Source organism: Fistularia commersonii, chromosome 26, assembly GCF_037954325.1.
Source record: "Fistularia commersonii isolate RoL2024-O1a breed Wild chromosome 26, RoL_Fcom_v1.0, whole genome shotgun sequence".
Taxonomy (NCBI): Eukaryota; Metazoa; Chordata; class Actinopteri; order Syngnathiformes; family Fistulariidae; genus Fistularia; species Fistularia commersonii.
Genome location: NC_141309.1, coordinates 5,720,684 through 5,731,714, shown reverse-complemented (window position 1 = coordinate 5,731,714; position 11,031 = coordinate 5,720,684). Strand labels below are relative to the sequence as shown.

General features: G+C 37.1%; 3 protein-coding genes across 4 annotated transcripts; 1 reads left to right on the top strand and 2 right to left on the bottom strand.

The window, feature by feature from the left end:
• Positions 1 to 512: 512 nt before the first annotated feature.
• Positions 513 to 2,918, top strand: psmd9 (proteasome 26S subunit, non-ATPase 9). The gene is made up of 6 exons (XM_086174012.1): positions 513 to 646; positions 748 to 847; positions 1,230 to 1,423; positions 1,558 to 1,659; positions 2,194 to 2,282; positions 2,667 to 2,918. Exons 1-6 carry the CDS (start codon positions 527 to 529, stop codon positions 2,692 to 2,694), a joined length of 633 nt encoding a protein of 210 aa, XP_086030138.1. The 5' UTR covers positions 513 to 526; the 3' UTR covers positions 2,695 to 2,918.
• Positions 2,919 to 3,155: 237 nt separating this feature from the next.
• gtf2h3 (general transcription factor IIH, polypeptide 3) lies at positions 3,156 to 7,477 on the bottom strand. The gene is made up of 13 exons (XM_086174011.1): positions 7,246 to 7,477; positions 7,033 to 7,112; positions 6,841 to 6,947; positions 5,961 to 6,100; positions 5,548 to 5,610; positions 4,809 to 4,838; positions 4,697 to 4,725; positions 4,529 to 4,603; positions 4,395 to 4,448; positions 4,195 to 4,263; positions 3,973 to 4,108; positions 3,844 to 3,880; positions 3,156 to 3,385 (listed from the first exon to the last, which is right to left on the bottom strand). Exons 1-13 carry the CDS (start codon positions 7,253 to 7,255, stop codon positions 3,316 to 3,318), a joined length of 900 nt encoding a protein of 299 aa, XP_086030137.1. The 5' UTR covers positions 7,256 to 7,477; the 3' UTR covers positions 3,156 to 3,315.
• A 387-nt stretch (positions 7,478 to 7,864) lies between these two features.
• Positions 7,865 to 9,885, bottom strand: LOC147218329 (Rieske domain-containing protein-like). 2 transcript variants are annotated; one of them, XM_086174013.1, is made up of 4 exons: positions 9,602 to 9,885; positions 8,786 to 9,009; positions 8,648 to 8,682; positions 7,865 to 8,451 (listed from the first exon to the last, which is right to left on the bottom strand). In XM_086174013.1, the coding sequence occupies exons 2-4, from the start codon at positions 8,991 to 8,993 to the stop codon at positions 8,164 to 8,166; spliced, it is 531 nt and encodes a 176-aa protein (XP_086030139.1). In that variant the 5' UTR covers positions 8,994 to 9,009; positions 9,602 to 9,885; the 3' UTR covers positions 7,865 to 8,163. The 2 variants fall into 2 exon arrangements, with proteins under 2 accessions (XP_086030139.1, XP_086030140.1); XM_086174014.1 differs by having other exon boundaries at positions 8,786 to 9,004.
• Between the last annotated feature and the right edge of the window lie 1,146 nt (positions 9,886 to 11,031).

The following is an 11,031-nucleotide window of genomic DNA, read 5'->3' as shown; positions in this document are numbered from 1 at the left end:
AAGTAAGTGAGAAGATGGGCTAGTTAAATTATGGAGCAAGTTATAATTTGTAATCCCTATTATAACAGAAATGATCTAATCCAGGTACCTGAAAGACATACATTTATTAGCATTTATTTTTCTACAAATATTGTAGTTGGAATGAAATTGAACAATTTCAGGAAGAACTCATTTATTTTGCCAAACTACTCTGTGATGACTTCTGTTTAGTATCAGAATATACTAAGTCATTATTAACATGATCATTCCAACTCATAAAAGGAGCGTATTCTGTGTGCATTCTTAGAAATTGTAGATCTACTAAGGAAGTGTAAAATCATAATCAGTGCTGTTTTCTGTTCTGTTAATGGGACGTTTCAGAACCCAAACTTGTGCCACATTTTTTTTTAACAATAATGTTCTTTTAAAGTCTATGACATTCCTGCTACTTTTGAAAGTACGGGACAGCGCAGGAAGAAATGTTCCGCTTCAGGTCGGGAATCCACCCGGACCCATATTATGTTACACCGGAAGTTTTGCTGTGAAGATGACAGGGGGAGATAGTTGTGGCAACTCTGAAACAAGAATGGATGAAGTTAAAACACTTATTAAAAAGAAAGATGACATCGAAGAGCAAATTAAAGCATATTTTGACGTTTTGGAGGACGTAAGTGGTTCGCATAACCATGAAGACCTGTACAACAGAAAGCTAACACAACTGTAAACGCAATTAGCTTATTCTGACTGTACAATGCTTGGTGTTTACAGCAAGGCGTTGGGCTCGAAAGTCCTCTGGTTGACGCAGAGGGATACCCCAGAGCAGATGTCAACTTATACCAAATCAGGACAGCAAGACACAATATTTCATGTAAGCAACTGTGCTTTCTTCTTTCTAGGGTTATGAATATGTTTTCAATGTTAATGAAGTCATTTAAATTGTGGCATAGTGTTTGTTTGGATGGTGTTCTTTCATCTGCACTATGTGACACCAATACCCAGCGGTTAAACCATGTGAGTGAACCATACAATCTGAATTTATGATTATTTTCTTTATTTTTTTCTCTAAACACTGTGATGCAAAGACAGTATCCATCTCTCAATTCTAGTTTTCAGGACTAACTGAAGTTCATTAAGGATTACATTCATTGTTTTGAGGCCTCATTAAAGGGTTGAACTATCAACTAAAAATGTATGAAAGTGTCCATTTCTAACAGATTCAGTTCTGTAATACCATTTATATTCACCTTAAGGCTTGCAGAATGATCACAAGGCCATCATGGCTGAGATAGAGGATGCTTTGCACAAGCTGCATGCACGAGAGAAAGCCAAGCGGGAACGGGATGAGGCTGAAGCCAAGGAGGAGGCCATGGATCAGCAGGTCACCTTGCCTCGTCCATTCGCGCGGATAGATGCAGTCACACATGGCTCCCCTGCCTCTGGAGCTGTGAGTGATATGATCGATCTTTTTGGGTCTGGTCGTGGTCGATGTAACAATTTGCAATCCCCAATAAGCGCTAACAGCAATACGTCAATCACTGGAGCTTACCAAAATGTGATCACTGTCGTCTCTACCCAAAGGGCCTCAGAGTTGGAGATGAAGTGATTGAATTTGGTTCTGTGAGCACACAGAACTTTCAGAACCTCCAAAATATTGCTTCTGTTGTCCAGCATAGCGAAGGGGTAAGTTACCAAATAAATTCACTTCTGCTCCTCTGGTTCTGTCATTAATTTCTATTGCACTTTGCTTTACACAGTTCAATCCACCATTCACCTTTCAGATTTTTTTTGTCTTTGAGGGGTCCTTATAAATTGCACCTTAAAATACATTTCTGTTAGATGGCATTTCTCCTTTTGTTGCTGTTGATGGAAGACTGTACAAACAGCTTTCTTATGCCCTTGTACAGATGTAGTTATTTATAGATGTACAACCATTTGTACAGATGTACAGCCTTTAACAGATGTCGGTGTCATTTCGCTCTGCCTTTTACTTCCTTTTCATTTTTTATCTTATTCTATTTATTTTATATTTTACCTTTATATAATTTTATTTGATATAATTACAGATGTTGGATCTGCCTTATGTTTCTACGCTATCCCTTGTCCCCTCCAATTGGCCATTGGAGACAAAGTTTTTGTCATTCTGAAAAACATGCCAGTTCTAATGAACAGTGTGCTGTAACCCTAAAGCGTACTAATAGTCGTCCTCCTCCCTAGAAACCATTACGTATCACAGTAATCCGGGATGGGAAGAGAGCTCAGCTGAGTCTGACGCCGCAGCGCTGGTCCGGCAGAGGCTTACTGGGGTAAGTGTGTGCCATGATATGGCCTCTTTATTATTTCTTGAATTAATAAAGACATACAAACGGGGGGCATCTGTTACCATTATTACTATAAACTGAAGTTGGTTTCAGCGGGAGACAGACTGTTTAAAACTTGAAATTGCCTCCACTGTGGCAAGTTTTAAACTGTATTCAAGTCACAATAATGAAGGAGCAATTAGATAGTAATCTGAATATTTTCATACATACAGCATATCAAAAATAGTATCCATCTGAGGCAATTTGCTCCCCTGTTTGTGTTGAACCCATGAGAATGTTTCCTTTTTGTGAGCCTACTTTTTAGGATCACAGTTCCTTATTTGTCTCTTACAGTCCGTGTATTGATTTACAAACCTGTCCTCATTCCAGGTGCAACATTATTCCAATCCCTCGATGATGAACAGAAGGTTTTATAACATCGCTTAATGCTTCACTTTTCTCTGATCAAACACCTTTACATTCTCAAGACATGCTGAAGACATTGCTTTCTGTATCATTACAATTGAGCTTATTCAAAAGTGGATCAATTTCCTCATCACTGGACAGCTGGCATAAGGGAAAAAAAAAGGTTTGTTATTCTGTCGTTGACATTAAACTTACTCCTCACAGTCGGGGAAAAAATATTGCCTCTCAATTTGTTTAAATTGGGTAATTTGGTAATTAGAAGACACCATACCCATGTTTTTTTCCTATATTAAAATATTGTATTTCTGTTATGGGATCAGAAAAACATTTCTTTAAAGTTCCTCCTTAGCTTAATATTGATGACCAATTTTTTTTTCCCTCTAAATTAAACAATTATTTCAAAACAGTTTGACACCTGTGAAAAGACAAATGGCAAAACACATCAAACAAATATTAGGAAAAAATACTTTAACAGGTCAATTATTGATACAAACATTATCCAGACCAGTTGATTTGGGAATTTTGGTGATGTCAAAAAGAAAGGTTTGAAGTCAACATGAAGGCTCCGTAACAACAAGAATAAATTCACATCATTAGAAAAACCCAGCAGAATTCAGGCTAAAGGCTTGAGCTTCTTCTTTTTGGCCTTGACCATCTGAGGGAGCTGGATTTTGAAGGCAGTCCTATAAAAAAATGAGAAAGTTAGATTTTTATACATCACAAGTAGTTGTTTTTGATTAAAGATTAGAATGATTAAAGATTAGAATGATTAAAAGTGATTCATAAGCCTATTTTTTTTATTCCTGATATCAAGAGATCTGTTTGAAATTGAGGGCTAAGACTTAGTAATCAAAATAATGAGAAGTTGTTTGGTAGTCTTTGAAAAGTATTCACATGACAAAAATTGCTCACCTTAAATATATAATATACATACAATTTGTCTAAATGCCAAAATAAAAAAGCAAGACTTTTAACTTGATAAGACATATTTGAATTAAAATTAGCATTCTAATACCAAAAATAGCTGATACAATCATGATACAATATCATGAAAAGACAATTATTTTTAATAGATATATAAAATATAAATGTGATAATGAAATTGCCTGGCCTAAAAAACATTGTAGTAATGAAAACTTACTCGCAAGTTGTGCAGATGGGGCTGAAGTTGCAGAATACTTTAAAAAGAAAACAGGAGTAAAAGTAACACATTCTGATAGAAACACCAATATGTACTTAATGGGTTTCAGCTTGGCATTGGGACACTTACTTGACAGACAAACTGAGCAGACGTAACCTATCTCAATGAGGTTTCGGTGGCAAAAACACGCTGCTCTGTAATCAACGTGCACGGGCGGTGGTAGCATTAGCTGCGAACGCTGCTCCGTGTCGGGAAGGAAAACCCACTGTTACGAAAAACAGTCGTATTAGACACAAAACGATGTTACAAAGTGTAATATCAGGAGACGTGTAGATTCTGTGCCGCTCTCACCAGCAGGTACTGAGCCAAGGCGACCTTTTGTGGTATTTTCAGGTACAATCCTCCTGTTATATCACAGGCCTGAAAAATAAAAGAAGATTAAATTGCTGTAAATTAAATTAAACTTCTATGACATGCTCTCTAACAACAGAATATGAATATACATCTTATCGTAGCTCTGTAATGTTGTAAACAAAATCGTAAAAATGTACCTGCTGAAGGAGGCCCGAGTCTGACTCCAACACGCAGGCATCTATCAGTATGTTCTGTATAAAAAATATTAAAAGGTGACTTGAATATTATGCAGCAGTATTCAATAAAAACTGACAACACAAGGATAATTTACCTGCTTTTGGGCAGCAAAAATCACATTCATGAAATTCATATATTGGAGGGCGCAGTCGTCTGCTGCTTTAATCACCTGCCATGAGAATTTACAAAAGATCTCATATTCTGATTTTGGATGAAAGAAAACAGCAGCACTTATTAAAAACAAGACCGCCTAGAGACCCACCAGTACTCTTGACTTCATCTCCTGTCCAACTGAAAAGGAGAAAACACGCATAAGTCTGTGCCAAAAAGGAAAACAACAGCCAGTAACAAAGCAACATCAACAAATAAATTACCTTCCAAGTCCTTTGAGTATCTGTGAATATCTGATTCAAAGAACTAAGGAAATGTTAAGTTCCCAAAAAAGAAATGGTATCTTGTCAAGTAGATGAATATGTGTCATTTAAAATAAGTGCAGTTGAGCGTGACCTAGTTGAGACAAGACAATCTCAAAGATTCAAAGCATTTGTCACACGTACAGTGTAATAACGTGTTTCCCTATATAGTGAAATTCCTAATTTGCTGTCTGCAGTGCCTTTGGATATGTGCTGATAGAAAGAGTGTAAACATTATTATGAATATGATTATAGATATGAATATGAGCAGTGCAACAGGACATTTGAGTGCAAATTTATAACGAATGACGCTTTATAACCTTACAATCAACCTACAATTTTCAGTTTTTTTTCTTCCACAAGGTCTACTTTCAACATCTTTATATGTTCTTTAATGAGTAGCTGAAATCTAGCTTTGTGTGCGGACATGCAGAAAATAGTTGACGATGACTAAAATAACCTGCTTAAGGTTATTTTAAGCAGGAATTGACTAAACAAAGCCTTGTATCACTGTCTAAATTCTATCCTGTAAGGAATGAGACCCAGGGGTAATACACAAGAAATGCACTACAAAGTGTTTTGGAAGGAGAAAAGTCTCTGCGTAGCTCATCATTCACTGTACAGGACTTTATGGAAGTACCTTGAGTGATTCAACAACGTGTTCCTGATAGTGAAACTAGTGTTTGTTTTGAAAGGATACAGCAGAGAGCTTTGGCAAGGGATCCGGCTAACAAAGTATCCGTGGAATTTCCCCTCACTTCAGCTGAAATCATACGGGACATGGAGTTCATGGTGGGAGGAGAATCATCAAGCACATTGAATATTCAGTGGAAAAAAAAATGTATGCACGAGAACTTATGAAAAAACAAAAATTTTAATATTAAAACATCTAGAGATTTTGAGAAGAAGGTAGGGAGAAAATTACACATTTAAAAAAAATACAAACACTGAAAGAGGGAGATTACTAGGAATGTATCATAAAAATCCACCACTAAGAATACAATGTTTCAGCTATTTACAGATCCATTAAAAACTAAAAAAAAAAAAAAAAAAAAAAAATCACATTATCGCAATTTTTTTTTTCATGAATTGATAAATGTTATTTATACCTACTCTTTGACATAACATTCCTGATCTCTTCGGCTATCAGGTTATTGGCGACAGACAGGAGTTCATACTTTCCATCCCCACTGGACGCGGTGTCGTCCCCACTCTCCCCTGTTTTCCAGCTCTTACTGGGATACAGAAAGTGACTGAAACAGAGTGGGTCTGTGTGAGTGCGCAGAGGGCAGGCAGTACTTACAAATGATAAGGAAAAGAAAATTCTTGAAAGCTGTCAAAACACATCTTATTTTTTAACAAGAATCCAAGATTATGGTAGAGCAGCTTGTGCCACCTGCTGGTTATGGACTATATCTCTCCTTTTTGAAAGGAGGCTTTGTGATTTTAGTTTTTAGCAGTGTATTTTTAGGCATCTGTGCAACTGTGCTTTAACATCTCAGTAACATTTTAGAAAAGTCAGTCAACGTTGAATTTTAAATACGGGCAGATTTACAGTAACTGGTTCATGGCATGTTTTTAAGATGCTTTTAAGATTTCACTGGCTTTCCATCCATTATTCATCTCCCAGCTATTTGACTGACTGAAGAACCATTTGAGCTTTCATAGTTTAACAACCTCCTAATTTTTTGGTCTTTTTTTTTTTTTTTTTTTTTTTTAGAATTTTTTATTTGAGAATTAGTTGAAAGTTAGAGAGGCCAGAGTTTGTTTAAAGGTGTTCATGATTTTACTTGTTTTAAGCCTTGGTTAATAAAATGAAAAAGCTGAGGAAAAAAAAAAAAAAAGGACTAAAGACACATAAAGATAGTTTAGAGTATATGTTTATACAACATTTTGCAATAGAAGTAAGGAAGAACATGGGTGAAATTTAGCAACGTAAACAATAGCATCATCGTTTTCCACAAACAAAATGATAAAGAAACCAAGAAGTCACCTGTCTTGACAGTGACTGGCGATGACAGCCAGCTTGTTGGTCCTGGACATGGCCATGTGGGAGTTTCCCATGACGATGACGGCGTCCATACATTTAGACAGGGTAAACTGTAGGGAAACAATGTTGGTTATTAACATTTAAAGTCTTTTTTTTTTTTTTTTTTTAATCTGCCGTGGACTTAAGTGATGCTACCTGCGGCTCTCGCTGAGCCTGCTGCCCCCACCAGATCGGATTGACGTCCACAACAATCACCAGCAAACTGATCTCTTCCTCTGCGGGGGGGGGGGGTTCAAAAAGAAAAATAAAAATAAAATAGAGGCAAGAGTTAAGCAGCTCACTGGTAGGTACGCTTATTCTAAAAAAAATTAAATATCAAAAGTACGGATGAGGGAGAAGGCGACTAACCTGCTGCCATCACGACAGGAACCGCTTGCTTTTGTTCTGGAACTTCTATCTCATGCTAGCTTACATTATTTAACGCATATCATAACGATCGCTGTCGTGTCAGAAAAGAAAACATACGATTTTGTAAAATAAAGGGGCACCTGAATAATCACAGACAATATATTGGTGAAATCATACTGGCAGCTTCGCTAATTGTTAAACAGCAAAGCAGGGATTGTCTGTCATCCGGATGCGACCTTCTTCGTTAGTCGGTTGGTTTCAACCATCACATTTTACACACTGACACCTAGTGCATACATTTATAATGGCATGTTAATATCGTATACCACCTTTGTAATACTTCACTTTTTAACATATAATAAAATAAAGAAGGCAGTACACAGTGTACTGGATATGTGATATAAGTTTGATTATATCAGTAAACATCTTACTGTCTGATATTGAGCCATTTTCAGCAGGGGCTCATTTCAGAAGTAACTCAACACCTAGCTATTAAATAAAAACCTACTTAAACTTTTACTCTTTATGTTTATGTCCAGCCTCTACATAAGCAGGTGTTTTCTTAATTATTGAGTAAAAACATATTACTTTAAAACCCTTCAATCACCAACATGTTTTATTTGCAATGACAATTCACAAAGAAAATCTCATCTCTGAGACATGGGAATACACGATATCGTGATTCCAACAAAGCTGTACATTTTTACATTACTTTTGTAATATCATTCTCAATATATTCTGTACAAATATTTTTATACGATCATACAAACAAACCGACTTACTGTCTCAACAGAAAAATGTGTAGATTTGTATTTACACTGAAAACAACATTTTGGCTTAAATGAACAAAAGGGTCATCAAACTGATGCATTTCTTTTTGGTTGAATAATCAAACTGCTCCACATCTGTGAGTGCTGACTATGACCTGGGCAGGGGTTTTGTCTTTGCGTGGAGGAGATTCTGGTATCTCGCAGTCTGATAGTGGTCTGACTCAATAGCTTCACTGGAGTCATTGAGTATCACAAACACATCCCCGTTGATCTCGGTGACTTTATGAATCCTTTGTTTGACACCCTTAGAGCGCCAGTGTGTTTTCAAGGGTTTGACAGTGGGATTTTCCACAGCTTGGTAGAGTCCTTCGCCTTCCGCTAGAGTGATCTTGTACTTGTGCCATGGACACACAATACACAGCCGCCCATCAAACTCCTTCAGTGTAGAGAACAGGAGAGAAATGGCAGCGGTTCTCAATAAGAATAAGAGAGAACAAGGGTATTTAAAGTGTGACACTGCAAACCTAAAATCAGACAAAAATTGTTTTTGTGTTTTTTTCAGCAACAATCCTGCGGCTATGCTACAGATATACTCTGAGAGAAAGCGATGACAGACAATGTTGTTAACTTGCCTCAATGTCACCAGACTCCAGTGCACCACCTGCATCTGTCTGAGCAAAACGGTCTGTGTTAAACCAAATATGATGACAATGTTTAGACTGGCAACTGTGAGCATGATGCCAAACATAATTCTCACACAAAGAGCTTACGGTAGCAGCGCATATCCATTGCATGAAACAGACCCTGGTGGTACAAGACCAGGACGTCTCTGCAATCATCCAGCCGCTTTGTCACTCGGCCGCGTCTCATGATGTCGTCCCTCTTCCCAACAAAGTGACAAGACGGCAAAGGTGGAGAGGAGGTTGTGTTGGAACAGGGCGACAATGGAGATGAGGAACTCTCATCCTCAGAAGACATGTTGATGACTTCTTCCCTTAGACAAAAAGAAAATTTAAGGACAATTAAAATGTGGATTGTTATCAATCTCTTTCCAGACTAACAGTTTCTTTATGTTACCGTTTTTACTGTGTTGTATTGATGGGAAATGTATTTTTTCAACAGAGACTTTCCTCATTAATATTATTTAAGGGTGAATATTTGTGAACTGTGAACAGTTCAACCAAGAATTACTGCTTGTAATTGTTAATTTTTGTAAAACTACATTTAATCTTGGCGTAAGATATTTGAGTGACGTCTTGTCAGAATTAATTACGACATGAATTCATTAATATAGAAATGTCCGTAAAGCATCAGCTGCAGGTTTCAATGACATATTGGGGTTTCTTCGGGCTCAAAAATAGAGATTGTGTAGCCATGATGACCCTTTTAGGATTGATTAAAAAGCTGAACCACATTCATTTGTTGTAAAATGAAAATGAGACCGAAATGAAAGAACAACACATAGGTGACATGTATGATGAGGATCTTTTCAAAATCTGCCAGTGTAAACAGGATGAAATCATTACGAGGAACCGCGTACTTAAAGAGTCATTCTTCAATCTGTTTCCTCGATCACGACCACCTACCGTTCAAATAATCTGTTTACACCCTTTGCACCGCACAGACTACAGCATTCCTAAACTAAACCCATAGGTGAGTCGGTCGGTTTTCTCACGGAACTCCAGCCTGCACCCGGACATGTAGCAGATATTGCATCGTGTTAAAAAAATCCCGCTAGCGATTCTTATTGTTTATTTCTGGAGCAGAGCTGTCACGATTTATTCTGAAGAAATGTTTCACGGATGAAGAAACATTAGAGTTCATAAACGTTTTCTTAAGCTATGGGAATCGCAATTCTTATGTTGTGTGTTACGTCTAATGTTGTCCCCCGGAAACAAGGACTACGATCCTTTCGTTCCTAACGAGGAGGACTTCGACGCTGTACACACTAGTAGCCATAATGTGAACCATCACTGATATAAATAAGTTGAAAAAAAAACTCCTTTTCACTTCTTTGATATTTATTTTTATGCTCTTAGATCCGATGTTGGTCGTGTTACTTTTTGTATTTAATTGTTATCCAGGAATTTAATTTGCGCTTCGTAGAACCGGAAATATAAACAGTTTTATAATTATCAAGACATTACGAATGGTAATTTATGACTAACTGTACAGGAACTGGTAGTTAAAATTAAGTCAAAAACAATACACCGATGACACATTTTACATTTACATTAACATTTTACGAGACATAAACAGTTAGTATAGAAATAATGTGGTCGTTTATGTACTGGGCAAATAGTTGTGGAGCCTTTGCTAACAAGAATTATAATTTTAAATAGCCTAGCGGGTAAAATGCATGTCTGTCGAACGAATGGTTTTTGTTGGTGTCTAAAGAACATCAAGATATGTCTAACACATTTTATAACTAATTTAATTCATGTCATACATTTTAAGTTGTGGTTGCATTCACGTTAGCTAGCAATCAAATTGACGTTCTTTATTCAGTGAGTTGATCTGGCATTTTAAAAAGCACTAATTTTACGAATAAAATATAACAGGGTGATGATACCACTGGAAAGTAAAATCCACGTAAATAAAAGTTGCGACGCGTGTTAATTTTTTATTTGTACAGAAGACGGGATGGTCCTTCACAATCCTAAACTTCCTAGGTGGGCTACCCAACGTCTCCTTCATCTTGAGTTGGAGAAGGTTTTCTGTCTGAGTAGGTTTCGGGGGGGTGGCATTAAGCTGCATGAGGGATTATCCGCTCTTTCTTGCTCCTCTCAGCATATTTTCCTCGGACTTTGCATGTAACACTTCGTAGCAAGTTAACTGTCTTGAATTTCACCAGCTATATCTTGGCTGAGCAAAGCCCTGTCCCGGCAGCAGGTGCTTATCGCGCCCCTTCGAACTATTGTCGTTGTCATGGAGACCTAAACCGTGTACGGAAATACTGATACTTTATGAGCTAGCAACTGTAAAATATTCATGCATTCGGTCATTTTTATTTTCC